General features: G+C 53.2%; 6 protein-coding genes across 6 annotated transcripts; 3 read left to right on the forward strand and 3 right to left on the reverse strand.

Annotated features, from left to right (window-relative positions):
- Positions 1-415: 415 nt before the first annotated feature.
- Positions 416-2,349, forward strand: VTN00DRAFT_10186 (uncharacterized protein; the record flags this gene model as incomplete). Its single annotated transcript, XM_069426814.1, has 4 exons — positions 416-513; positions 623-1,100; positions 1,157-1,290; positions 1,338-2,349. The coding sequence occupies 4 exons, from the start codon at positions 416-418 to the stop codon at positions 2,347-2,349; spliced, it is 1,722 nt and encodes a 573-aa protein (XP_069283948.1).
- Positions 2,350-2,992: 643 nt separating this feature from the next.
- Positions 2,993-3,437, reverse strand: VTN00DRAFT_10187 (mitochondrial 54S ribosomal protein uL30m; the record flags this gene model as incomplete). The annotated part of the gene is made up of 2 exons (XM_069426815.1): positions 2,993-3,050; positions 3,157-3,437. 2 exons carry the CDS (start codon positions 3,435-3,437, stop codon positions 2,993-2,995), a joined length of 339 nt encoding a protein of 112 aa, XP_069283949.1.
- Positions 3,438-4,068: 631 nt separating this feature from the next.
- On the forward strand, positions 4,069-7,059 carry VTN00DRAFT_10188 (uncharacterized protein; the record flags this gene model as incomplete). Its single annotated transcript, XM_069426816.1, has 1 exon — positions 4,069-7,059. The coding sequence occupies one exon, from the start codon at positions 4,069-4,071 to the stop codon at positions 7,057-7,059; it is 2,991 nt and encodes a 996-aa protein (XP_069283950.1).
- Positions 7,060-7,435: 376 nt separating this feature from the next.
- VTN00DRAFT_10189 (uncharacterized protein) lies at positions 7,436-9,064 on the reverse strand (the record flags this gene model as incomplete). The annotated part of the gene is made up of 1 exon (XM_069426817.1): positions 7,436-9,064. The coding sequence occupies one exon, from the start codon at positions 9,062-9,064 to the stop codon at positions 7,436-7,438; it is 1,629 nt and encodes a 542-aa protein (XP_069283951.1).
- Positions 9,065-9,695: 631 nt separating this feature from the next.
- On the forward strand, positions 9,696-10,509 carry VTN00DRAFT_10190 (uncharacterized protein; the record flags this gene model as incomplete). Its single annotated transcript, XM_069426819.1, has 2 exons — positions 9,696-10,082; positions 10,234-10,509. The coding sequence occupies 2 exons, from the start codon at positions 9,696-9,698 to the stop codon at positions 10,507-10,509; spliced, it is 663 nt and encodes a 220-aa protein (XP_069283952.1).
- A 786-nt stretch (positions 10,510-11,295) lies between these two features.
- Positions 11,296-11,691, reverse strand: VTN00DRAFT_10191 (uncharacterized protein; the record flags this gene model as incomplete). The annotated part of the gene is made up of 2 exons (XM_069426820.1): positions 11,296-11,358; positions 11,497-11,691. 2 exons carry the CDS (start codon positions 11,689-11,691, stop codon positions 11,296-11,298), a joined length of 258 nt encoding a protein of 85 aa, XP_069283953.1.
- Between the last annotated feature and the right edge of the window lie 850 nt (positions 11,692-12,541).

The raw sequence follows: 12,541 nt of genomic DNA on the forward strand, positions 1-12,541 counted from the left end.
TTTCTTATTTATCTCGGATAAAAAAGAGGCTGGTGTTTGTTGGAGAGCCTGTTTGTACATAGCAAGCTATTGTTTGTAGACCTGTTCTACAGAGGATCGATACGATCTGGCAGTGGCTGATAGCATCCGCTCTGCGGAATTCCATTGTTGTGAAAATTCAAGTTGGATTTTTGATGTTAAAATTTGATCTTCATCGATAATTCCTTCCCTGTACAGTCATAACGTCATCGTGAGCAGCTGCCCGGCGCGTTCGCGGGGAACCATGTGCCGAGGCCCTTGCTGCTTTCGACGGGGGCATGCGGCCTTCTTTGGTTGGAACTCCGAACCTCAACCCTCTCCTGCTCTCGACCAGTATCCCATCGCTCCTAAGGGTCGTCCACCTATACCCGATCTTTATCAGTAGTCTGGATCAGCCATGACATCTCCGGTCCTTCCGGCAGCCCTGCAGAACAGGTTGACGGGGTATGGAAGGGCAGTGTCGGGCGCGCACCTTGCGGCGTTGAATCTGGACCTGTGAGTCACAAAGCAGCATCAAAGCCCCTGTCCAGCGATTATTGAAATATGAAAGACCGAACATTTGGATGATTCTGTTGCTGATATGCGATCAATTTGTGATTGATAGCCTACGAAACATCGTATTCATTCTCTTCCTCCTACGCTGCACCCGCAAGGTCTTCTACTCCCTCCGTGGCTACGGCATCGTAGGCAGCATCCGGAATATCTACGCTCTCGTTCGGCTATATGTCTACACCGTCTTCCTGCGTCTTCCTGGAGTCCGCGGTCAGATAGACAAGCAAGTCACAAAGGCACTTACGGACCTGGAAACCAAGCTCGTCCCGAAAGGACCCGGCGTAACAAAGTATTTGACCCTCCCCAAGGAAGGATGGGCACCAGAACAAGTGCGCGCGGAACTTGACAAGCTGGCCGGCATGGAGCACACCATGTGGGAAGATGGTAGAGTCAGCGGTGCCGTGTATCATGGCGGCCAGGACCTGATCAAACTGCAGACGGAGGCCTTTGGGCAGTTTGGCGTTGCGAATCCCATCCACCCTGATGTGTTTCCTGGTGTCCGCAAGATGGAATCCGAGATCGTGGCTATGGTTTGTACTCCTTGAAAGTTCGGTTATGACTGTCTGACCTGACGCCTATTAATCAGGTCCTTGCGCTGTTCAATGGTCCTTCAGATGGTGCTGGTGTGACAACCAGTGGTGGTACCGAATCGATCCTCATGGCATGCTTGGCAGCACGCCAGAAGGCGTACATTGAGCGCAGAGTGACGGAGCCTGAGATGTAAGTCGGAAGCCAGTTGAATATTTAGCAGAAACTGACAGATATAGGATCATCCCTGATACGGCTCACGCCGCGTTCTACAAGGCTTGCAATTACTTTGGGATCAAATGTCACCGCGTTCCATGCCCTGCTCCAGACTACAAGGTTCACATTCCCTCTGTCCGCCGTCTGATCAACCGGAACACTGTTCTTTTGGTTGGCTCTGCGCCCAACTTTCCACATGGCATTGTTGACGACATCCCCGCTCTTTCCCGCCTTGCGACTTCCTACAAGATACCCCTTCATGTCGACTGCTGTTTGGGCTCCTTCGTCATTGCCTTCCTCAAGAAAGCCGGCTTTCCATCTCCATATGAAGATGAGGGTGGCTTTGACTTCCGTCAACTTGGTGTGACGAGCATCAGTGTCGACACCCACAAGTATGGGTTTGCGCCAAAGGGCAATTCTGTTCTGCTATACCGCAACCGCTTCTACAGGAGCTACCAGTACTTCATCTACCCTGACTGGTCGGGTGGAGTCTATGGATCCCCGTCTATGGCGGGATCGCGCCCGGGAGCCCTGATCGCCGGCTGCTGGACGAGTCTCATGAGTATGGGAGAATCTGGTTACATCAACAGCTGCCACCAGATCATGGGAGCGGCCAAGAAATTCGAGAGTTCGATTCGCGAACACCCGGTCCTGTCGCAGAATCTCCAAGTCATTGGAAAGCCACTTGTCAGTGTCATTGCCTTCGCAAGCAAGAATGATGCCATCGACACCTATGATATTGCGGATGCGATGTCCGCCAAGGGCTGGCATCTCAATGCTCTCCAATCGCCTCCTGCGATTCACGTTGCATTCACCATCCCGACTGCTGCAGCGGTTGACAAGCTCACCAGTGATGTCGTCGAAGTTGTGGAGAAGCAGCTAGAGGACATCGAGGAGAAGAAGAGACAGGGCAAGTCCTACATCAAGAAGCGAGGTGATGTGTCTGCTCTATACGGTGTGGCAGGCACCATACCGGACAAGAGCATCGTCAACCGCTTGGTAGAGGGATTCCTGGACACGCTCTACAAGACCTGAGTAATCAACTGGTCAAAAGGCCCGTGCCGTGGAAGAGCTGCTTGTGTGAAGTATGCCGAGGGAGTTCCCACTGGTCTTATCAGACCTGTAGATGGCCGTGCTGTTCCGTACCTATGTATAAACAACTCGGGATTAGAAGGGGGTGTTCAAGGCGCAAAACTCGGTGGATCAGAGACCTGTATTCGGTAGGAGCAAAGCTGAGCTTGCTCGACTATATCCCTAGTTTCGGTAATAATTGATATCCTTTACCGCATTGACGCTCCATTTTTGTAGTAGGGTTCGAAATCATTTATTCTTTTGCAATGCACGGAGAGAGTTTATATGATACATCAAATGGACGACAAAACAGACATGGCAATAGGTTGTAGCGCACGTCAGGTTTACATGTATATGGTACATGATCATAGCCAACAGGAAATAAAAAACAGGTTGCTTGACAGAAGGCAGAAAAGCCATCGCGCGTCTGTCCGGGCGGGGGTTTCGCTGGTAAACGGAGGTTTCGATGGATGTGTTCGAGAGTCGATATATTCCGCCATTGGAGGCCTTTTTTTTTCTATCTTTCCCGTTCCCATCTCCGATTTCCCTGCGAAGTAAATCTCCCCACCCTTCACCCTTCATATTCAAAGCCACATTTATTTGAGGATCAGCCCTGTCTAAACCCAATCCAATCCCAATCCAACAACGACCGAGACCGACGGGACCTAAGGACTGAGAAGGCAAAGAAAGAAGAGACGTCAGAGGGACAAAAAACAAGCATTTATGTGTTTAATCATAATGAATAATAATAAAATTTCTTCAAAAACTCACATTCTCCTCTTCTCCTTCCATTCCGCCCCGGAGGGCCGCTCCACGTAGTACCCCGGGTCGGGCTTCCGCTCCAGATGCACCTCCTGCTTCGTCAGGGGCCGGTCGACCTCGCGCACATCGACCAGCTCCTTGACCTTCATGATCTGGCCGGCGACGTCGGGCGTCACGGGGTGGAAGACGGTCGCCATGCGTTTCTTGAGGCCGAGGGCTTTCAGGACGCCGGTAGTCCGTTGCGGGAGACCGATCGCGGAGCGGAGGAGGGTTATGCGGAAGTAGGCCATTTTTTTTGTTTCCTTTCTTTTATTTAGGATGTATTGGTGGGTAGGTGGATTGGGTTGTTTGTTTGTGAGTTGGTCGGGTCGAGGGCGGGCGTCAGTCAAAGAAAGGTAGGTAGGTTGGGAGGCCGCCGGAGGATATGGGAGATTTTACGCGTTCGGTTTTGTTGTTGTTATATGAGGAGCTTCTTTATTGCGCCGTTGCTGAGCGGCTCGTTCTCTTTGTGTATGTGGCTGTCGTCGCCGTCGTCAAAGAGAGCTGGTTGTGAAGCACCTTGCTGTCGATCGAGGCCTCTTTTCTTCACAACGCGTCCTGTTCACTTCGTCTCCTTCCTCTAAGGATCAGTATAGCGCTCCGGTCGTTGAGGTACGCTCGTTCCTGTTCGAATGGTCTCAATGGCTTTCAATTGAACCTGTGCTTCTTTTCGTCCTGCGTCTCGCGGGTAACGGTCAAATTGCTCGGACTGAAAGGAACCGACAAATCGTCAGGACGGTGTTGAGCGCAGTGACGGTCGCTTCGACTCTGTTCCAACAGCTCTATATCCCTCCACGGGCCGCTGTCCAAGCTGTCGAGGCTGATCGGATCGTCGTTCTGATCCCCGCCGTTCAAAAGCGCCGGGCGGAAAAGCAGAGGGACATGTCACGTGCGTCGCCGGTGCGGCGGCCGTCGTCGAGGCCCGGGCCGGGGGCGCCGTCGGTGGCCCAGCGCGCTGCGGCCCTCGAGCAGCGTCTCCGCGCGGGCACGCAGCAGGCCTCTGATACTTCTGCCTCTGCTTCTGCCTCTCCACGCCAGCGCGCAAAGTCGACCTCTGCTGCGAACCAGCGCCCGCTTCGCCCGGTCCAGGAGGTCCACGGTGCTGCGCAGCCGGACCTCTGTCGGGACAGCGCGTCCATCAAAACAGCTCCCGTTCGGGATACGAATACAGCTACATATACTTCTACAGCGGCTCCTCCTCCTGTCCCTCCTGACGCTTTCGTCCCTCCTACCCCGCCTCCCTGTTTCAAACCGTCCTTCGGTCGCTCGTATATTGCGAAAGAGAAGCTATCTGGACTTGCATCGTCTGTATATTCTAGGAGATCGCAATCAGGGTCTGATACTGCGCGGAAGGGTGCCTTGGTTTCATCCGCCGATTCGAGCTCCGTCAAATTCACGTCTACGTCGTTCGACGAGTCTTCTTCTGGTTCTTCTGATAAGAATTATACGAGTACAGATAACAGATCGTCTAAGCATTCTATATCAGAGCTTCGTGCAGGCAACGAAGATACAGCTCCACGAAATTCGCTACCCTCCTGGTTCACCTTTGCTGGCTGGAACGCGAGCCGCTCCGGTACGACTGCCTGTTCTTCTGAAAATATGGCACAAAATGGAGACGATGGGACGGTGGCCATGCCCCGTCTCGAGGACCTGCTCCGTCACCCGGAAGACCTCGACAAGATCCCCGTCCTGAAGGCGGAGTACACGCGCAAGAAGGCCGCCGTCGATTCGCAGCTCCGAGAAGGCCTGAGAGATCAGCTGGAGACCGTACAGCGCAGTATAGGCATTCTGACAGAGGGGCAGCGGCAAGTTTCGAAGGCGAGAGATGAACTGCAGGGGATAGACAAGCTGTGTGCAGAGTCCCAGACGACCGTCGACGATTTCTCACAGATCGACAAGCTGGCCCGCGTACAGCGGAATTTCGAGGCCGCGTTGATGATGAAGAAGGGCCTGGAGGACTTCAACGAAGACCTCAAGGAGGTCGAGGAACTGCTCAGGCAGGACGACGAGGATCTCGAGAACCAGCCCAACCTGCTCAGGGCGCACATGCTGATGTCGCGGCTGAGAGACTTCCGCGACGAGGCGATGGATCAGATACGCAGGGCGCAGGATCCGAGCAACGAGGCGACCCTGGCGGACTACTTCCAGGGCTTGGACTCCGTGATCGATTGGTTCGATGACCACCTGGGCACGGCCTGCATGAACCTCATCCCTCTGGTCCAGTCGGATAACCGTAGCATGGTCGTCCGGTTGGCGGTTGTGGTCATGAATGAGGAGAAGAACGATGAGCAGGTCCGCGCATTGCAGGAGGCGCAGAAGGACCACAAGGACTTGGCCAGCCGGTTCAAGTCGATGAATATCGGCCCGAAGACGGTCAGGGGTTATAAAGAGAAATTCTTGAAGGCGATCGAGTTCTACGCGCAGTCGCAGTTCGAGAATACGAAGGAGCAGTTCCTAGGTGACCCGGACAATCTGGAGAAGAGCTTCAAGTGGTTCTTCAACGATCTGTTCACCGTCAAACAGGGCATGCAGTCGCTCATGCCGAAGAAGTGGAAGATATATAACACCTATACCAACATCTATCACAAGATGATGCACGATTTCCTGATCGGTCTCATCGACGACCCCGAATTGCCCCCGGATAACCTGCTGGCCATCATCCACTGGAGCGAGAAGTACTATAAGAAGATGGCGAAGCTGGGCTGGAAGCGGGCGGACCTCGTCCCGAACGTCCTCGACGACCGGGAGCCCGAGCTCGTCCGCCAGTGGCAGAATATCATCATCAAGGCCGTCGAGGAGTGGATGGACCGTATATTCGAGACGGACAAAACGGCCTTCGTCGACAAGGTCCCAGACTCATTGGACACAAATGCAGAGGGCTACTTCCGCACCAAGACCCTCCCCGACATGTGGCGTATGCTGCACGAGCAGATCGTGGCATCAGGTGCCTCTGAACGTACCGACGTCGTCGAGGGTGTCATCGACGCCATGTTCCGCGTGCTGAAGAACCGCCAGAGCGCCTGGCAAGCCGTGATTGACGACGAATGCACCAAATACAAATCCCCCACCACCGAACCCTCGGAGGGTCTCCAGATCCTGCAGGATTGGCTGATCGCCGTCGCTAACGACCAGATCGCCTGCATCGACGACAACGAGGAGACGGGACAGCTGGGCTACCTGACCCGCTTCAAGCGGGACTTCGAACCGCTCGTATCACCGAAATATATGGCGTCGGTGGCCATGCCGGAGATCGAGGCCCTGCGGGACGGCTACGTCGACCTCTCGACGCACTGCCTCTCGCAGTTCGTCGATCTCATCTTCGCCGTCGACTTCCGCTCCACGCTGCCGGACTTCTTCACCCAGAAATGGTACGGCGAGTTCGCCGTCAAGCGCATCACCTCCACCTTCGAGGACTACATCGCCGACTACAGCCCCGTCCTGCACCCCTCCCTCACGGACATCCTCATCGAGGAACTCTCCGACGAGCTACTGGTCCACTACCTCGCCGCCATCCGCAACAAGGGCGTCAAGTTCCGCCGCCAGGACCCCTTCACCGACAAGTTCAAGGACGACGTCCTCACCGTCTTCGCCTTCTTCCAGAAGTTCCCCGACTCCTTCCAGTCCACCATCAAGCAGAAGTGGCGGCTCGTCGATTGGCTCGTGCGTCTGCTCGAGGCCGAGAAGGGCCAGGGCGTCGTGGCCGTCTACGAGGGCTTCAAGACCGAGTACTGGGATTTGCAGCTCTCGTGGGTCGAGGCCGTTCTGCGGTCGAGGGATGATTTTGAGAGGTCGATGGTTAGTGCGGTCAAGGCTAAAGCGGCGGAGTTGTCGGTTGAGAGGGGCATAGAGACGATTATGAGTAAGGTGAGGTGAGGTGAGTTTGTTAGTAATTGCGTTAAGTAAATAAGTAAATGGGCTAGGGCATCGTCTTTTTCTTAATGTATTAATTGATGTATGAGAGCGTGATTTTACTTTTTTCTTTACTTCTCTTTTACTATTTTTGATACTGGATAGATAAAATTTGAAGAATAAATCATGGACAGGTGTACTCCAATATCTAATCATAGGCTATCTTCTGTATTGATTGACGTACAATATATACATACACACCATCGTTCAAATGACATCTCTCCCATACCCCATCCCGACATCTACGGGTATAGGTAGGCTACGGGTATAGGTAGGCTACGGGTATAGGTAGGTAGGGTTCCATACAACATATATCCAAACAAACGTGGATATATCCATCTTATCCAACATCCACCCTCACCCCACCATCCACACTACTATCGCTACTAATCTCAACAATATCATCCACAAACATACGCTCATGCTCCGCCGCACCACCAACATCCGCAGCACGGCCGAAATCCAACCTGCGCTCCGCGATCACCTTGTACACCTCCCCGAGCCGCAACACCTCCGCATCGTCAGACTCGACCTTCTTCGCGCCCATCTCGCAGATGCAGAGCCTGTCGATGGGCACGTCGCGGGCCCAGATGAATGGGTTCTTGGGCGGTTCGTCTTGATCCGCCTTCTGTTTCTTTTTCTGTCTCTTCTCGGGAGGTGGAGGGGCGGCTGCGTCGGCGGCGGTGTCGTCGTGGTTTGTTCGCTTTTGGCCGACTTCCTCGGCCTCCGACTCGGAGGAGGCGAGGTCTTCCTCGTCGGATCTATCTTCGCCATTGTTGATTTCTTCGACCGGTCTAGGGAAGATCATCGGCCGTGCTTCCGTCCTCGTCTCGTCGACGTAGTAGTCCCTGTAATGCGCGAGGATGTCCCGCGCGTCGAAGGTGTATCGGCCGCCGTTATTATTGTTGTTTTTCTTTCCATTTTTATTGTTGTTATTTTCAGGGTCGTTGCCATTATTCCCCCGGCGCCGTCCGCGGACATAGATCGTGTTCACGACCGTGGCGTGGAGTAGGAGCGGTCTGAGTTTGAGTTTTGGAGCGGCTTTGTTGGTCTTGAGCTTCAATTTGGCGTTGGAGTCGTGCGGTTGGGGGTCCGCAGCGACTCCGGGGGGGAGTTCTTCGACGAGGGGTTGGGGGATTGTTGGTGTCGTTGCTTCTGCTGATTCTGCTTCTGTCTTCTTGACCCCTTCCTTGGTCTCTTCTGCCTCTTTATTCTGCTCCTGGCTCTCGCGGTCGCGGTCTCTTTTTGCTGGTGCCTTTATATACTCGCCCTCCAGGAAGCCCGCTTCCAGGAACTTATCCCGCAGCATCACGCTGAACGGGTACAGACGAGATGTAGGATCCAATGGAGCCGCGTACAGAACGGTCGAAGCCTTTGCACGCGGAAGCGCATGCAGCGATTCGAGCGAAATGGTCAACGGCTGAGGAGGATCCAGTGTCACAGGCGGAGCAGAGGTGATGTCCGGCTGCACAGACAAAACAGAGGGAACGTCATCCTTCACCTCCGAAGGAGCTGGGGGCTCTGCGGGCGCGGTGGCCGGATTTACGGGCGTCACCTTCCGGGCTGCCGTGGGTCGACCAGCTTGTTGCTGTTGTCGCTGGCTGGCAGCGCTCACTTCCGCTTCGCGCAGCATCGAGGCCAGGTCGAGCGACTGGAGCAGATTGACAGCTTGCTCCAGACGCTCCTGCGTTGGGAGGCTCATCACTCCCAGCGTCAGATGGAGAGTGCCCACCGGCCGCAGCGCAGCATCGGGGATGAGCGGCGGAGTGGGTTTCAGCGGGTGGTCATTCTCTGTCCGCGGACGAGGCGGAATGGCTGCTTTGAATGTCGCGAGGGAGGACTCAAGCTGCGGGAGAGAGACTGCGTTCACCAGCGGGAAGCAGAGGAAGTGCGTCAGAAGGGGCTTTTTCTCCCGTCTGGGTGGCTGGTTCCTGGGTGTGGACTGTTCTGCTTGTTTCCTCTCCGACATAGTCCAGGGACGAGGACGATGATGGTAGGAAGCTGACGCGGATGATGATGATAAAGTTGAAAACTGTGAACGTAGTAGAACAGCAGGCCCTCTGGGAAAGGGCTGGGGGTATTTCATGGGAGAGGAGACTTCCTTTCAAAAGCGGGAAGACAGCAGCTTGTAAATCGACGTTAAATAAACATGTCCAGATGTGTTCTGTTATACAAAGTGGTCTCGAGTTCTAGAATTCCGTACTAAATTAACGCGGTAGCTCAGGCCGCAGATGGAGGACATGGAATAAATGACACGTATAGACCTGATGACGATTAGATGAATGCAGAGAAGACGCAGGAAGAATATGAGATACAAGAAAGGGACAGGAGATGAGGGACAGCAGCGCGTCCTGGTCGAGCTCGCGGAGATGAACAACAGAGGCGGAGAAGCTCAGCTGGACCGGGAGCGGATGATGTGATGTGAGCTCTCTGTCTCCGACCTCCGCCGTCGACCTCGTCCGCCTCGACTGGACTCTTTTCCCCGCCAATTCCTCCGCTTTTATTCCCATCCACAATCACTACAGTCAAATACCTAGATCGTTTCCTTTCCTTTCCTTTCCTTTTCCTCTAAAACCCCGCACAGAACTCCCCCGCCGACCATGCTCTCCCGAACTCCCCGAGCTCTACTCTCATCCTCCCTCCGTCTCGGCCGGATCCAAGCCGCGACGACGCCCGCAGCTTTCCAATTCCAATCGAGACAGTGCCAGGTCTCCTCCTCATCGTCGCAATGCCGTTCTCGTGAAGTACCCCGTCGAAGCTTCTACGCGACTCCCTCCGCCCGCAAGGGCATCTCGCCCGAGACGGAGGACCCAGAACCGCCCAAGCCGCAGTCGCAGAACGTCGCGGGCGGCGCGAGCCATGTGACGGAGCCGTCGCCGCTGACGAACGCGCAGTACCATGAGTACTCGGAGCACTACTTCAATTACCTGCTGTCGGAGCTGGAGAAGGCGCAGGAGGAGGGGTCGGATATCGAGGCGGAGTATAGTGTACGTTCTAAAACTTTCTCTCCCGAATTGAAGCAGGAATTCGTGTTAGAAGAGAGATGGAATGAATAACTTCCTGTCTCTGCAGGATAATCATTGTGTGACCTCCATTGATCCATATACAAATTAACTAATTGGAATCTTTTTGCAACAGGCCGGCGTCCTCAACATCGTCGTCCCCGGCGCAGGCACCTACGTCCTGAACAAGCAACCCCCGAACAAGCAGATCTGGCTCAGCTCGCCCATCTCGGGCCCGAAGCGCTACGACTGGGTGCTCGAAGGCGACCAGATGCACGAGAAGCAGGAGACCCGCCCCTACGTCAACGGGCAGTGGATCTACCTCCGCGACGGGTCGAACCTGACGGACCTGCTGAACGCGGAGCTGTCGCTGAACATGAAGAAGGATATTTACAGCGAGGAGGAGGATTGATTTTCCAAAGGTAACTAACTAACCAGCTGGGTAAGGGGGTATATACCGCTGATACCAATAAGAGAGAGTGATGAGTAATGGAATGAATGCATGTGGGTGGATATGTCTACGTCATGGATGGCATGGCAGCTTGCTTGTCACTGCATGTTGTGGAGCTCCCTGTATTTGTCGACACGAAGCGTTGTGAATTTCTTTCTATTTTCTATGCTGTAAATCATAAATACACCATGTAACAACACGAACGAAAGCCAGGCTTATATACACCAAGCGCAAGCTCTCTCATGTCACGATGCCTGTTACGCCGACAGGTAGTCAACCCCAACCTTTCAGTCTGGAGTCTCATACACCCTTCAACCAAATGATAACATTCTCCCTCTCGCAACCTGATCCCACTGAATCCACTCGTTCAGAAGTACGGAATCTCTCACGAGCCGATTCGGCCCTCCGCCGGCTCTCAAAGTTGAGAAATCCAGGCACGACCACCTCCATCTCGCACTAATAGGGCGTGCTCTGGCCCTGCGTCCGATCAAGTCCAACTCGACTCGACGTTCGCCGCGGAGGGGTCGGAACCCGGTTCACTTCTCATCGACAGGCTGACATAGTACTGACGCCTGTATCGTACAGTATCATATCGATATCGTATCATCCTCATTATCGTTGAGGCCAGCTATTCCCCCTTTGACATGCATGCATGCGTCGTGCTTCCTTCATGGCTGCAATGGCCTCCACTGAATTCTTCACCCATTGACACACATCATCATCATCATCATCATCATCATCATCCCTTCACCCCTGAACCGCCACCTGCGAAGCCCCCTTCTGCTCCGTATCGTCTCTCGGTAGATCAGCCTATAACAACCCCCAAGGTCAGCTTCACATTCACATTCACACACAAATCCTCTCTAATCTCATCTCATCCCGTCACACAACAAACACATTCCCCTCCTTCTCTTCAAGCAGAGAATGGAAACAAGACTTCCAACTTACCGCATCAAAGATGACCCGGATCATCAGACTGCAGCTGGGGCAAACGGCGATGTCCTCGCCGTCGCGGAGGTCGGCGACCGCGATCTCGAACCGGTCGCCGCACGGGCAGGGGTAGTGGTAGATCTGGAGGGTCGGGTCGTAGGTCATGTCCTCGATCTCGATCTCGTCGTAGATGGAGATGTTGTCGTCTGCCATTTTTGCTCCTCTTTGTTTCTTTTTCTTGTTCTGGCTGGTTGTAGTGGGTGCGCGGTAGGTAGGTGCGGGGATAAGATTGAATTCCCAGATAGATACCTGATATCTAGCCCTGGTAGATTGGCTGGCGGAGAAAAGAAAGAGTAAACGGTGCGGTTAAAGTTTATCCTTCTGCCCCCAGGACCTTCTGTGGCGATAGTGAGTTCCTTTCTAGAACAAGTTGGTGATATGTCCGAGTCGAGTCGGGAGGCAAATTTAGGTTGGTATTATTCTACAGATGCCGGCCGTGGTGGCGATGTCTTGGGAAACTTTTTTTCTTCCTTCGGGCCTCTCTCTCTTGGCGGGGTGTTCACGTGACTGCGGGGGTTATGGTTTATCGCCACGTGAAAGCCCCTGGCCTTAACTAACTTAACTAAGTTAGTTAACGTAATCTATAAGCGAGCTGGCCATGTAGAATACCCCTACAAAATGCAATATTTTGAACTCTCATATCTCAACATTATTTGTAGATATTGGATAGATAATTTATATTTTAGAATTATAAAGTATTTATAGTGGATATTATAAAATTTAACTCATTCACTAGGCTAGAGGCTAGTTACCATAATAACATATAATACAGTGTAATTTTGGCATAAAAATAAAAATATAGGTATTTAAAAAGCGAGATACTTATGATTTACTTTAAACTTGACATATAGGCAGTTATACTTATATATAATCTACCTTCAGCATTAGAAGCCGGGATATTATATAAATGATGAGATATGAGGGTCCAAAATATTGCATTTTGTAGGGGTATTCTACGTGGCCAGCTCACTTATGTGGCCAGCTCGCTTATAGATTACGTTAG

The sequence above is a fragment of the Thermoascus crustaceus genome (genome assembly GCF_041956765.1).
Source record: "Thermoascus crustaceus strain CBS 181.67 unplaced genomic scaffold VTN00scaffold_9, whole genome shotgun sequence".
Lineage (NCBI taxonomy): Eukaryota > Fungi > Ascomycota > Eurotiomycetes > Eurotiales > Thermoascaceae > Thermoascus > Thermoascus crustaceus.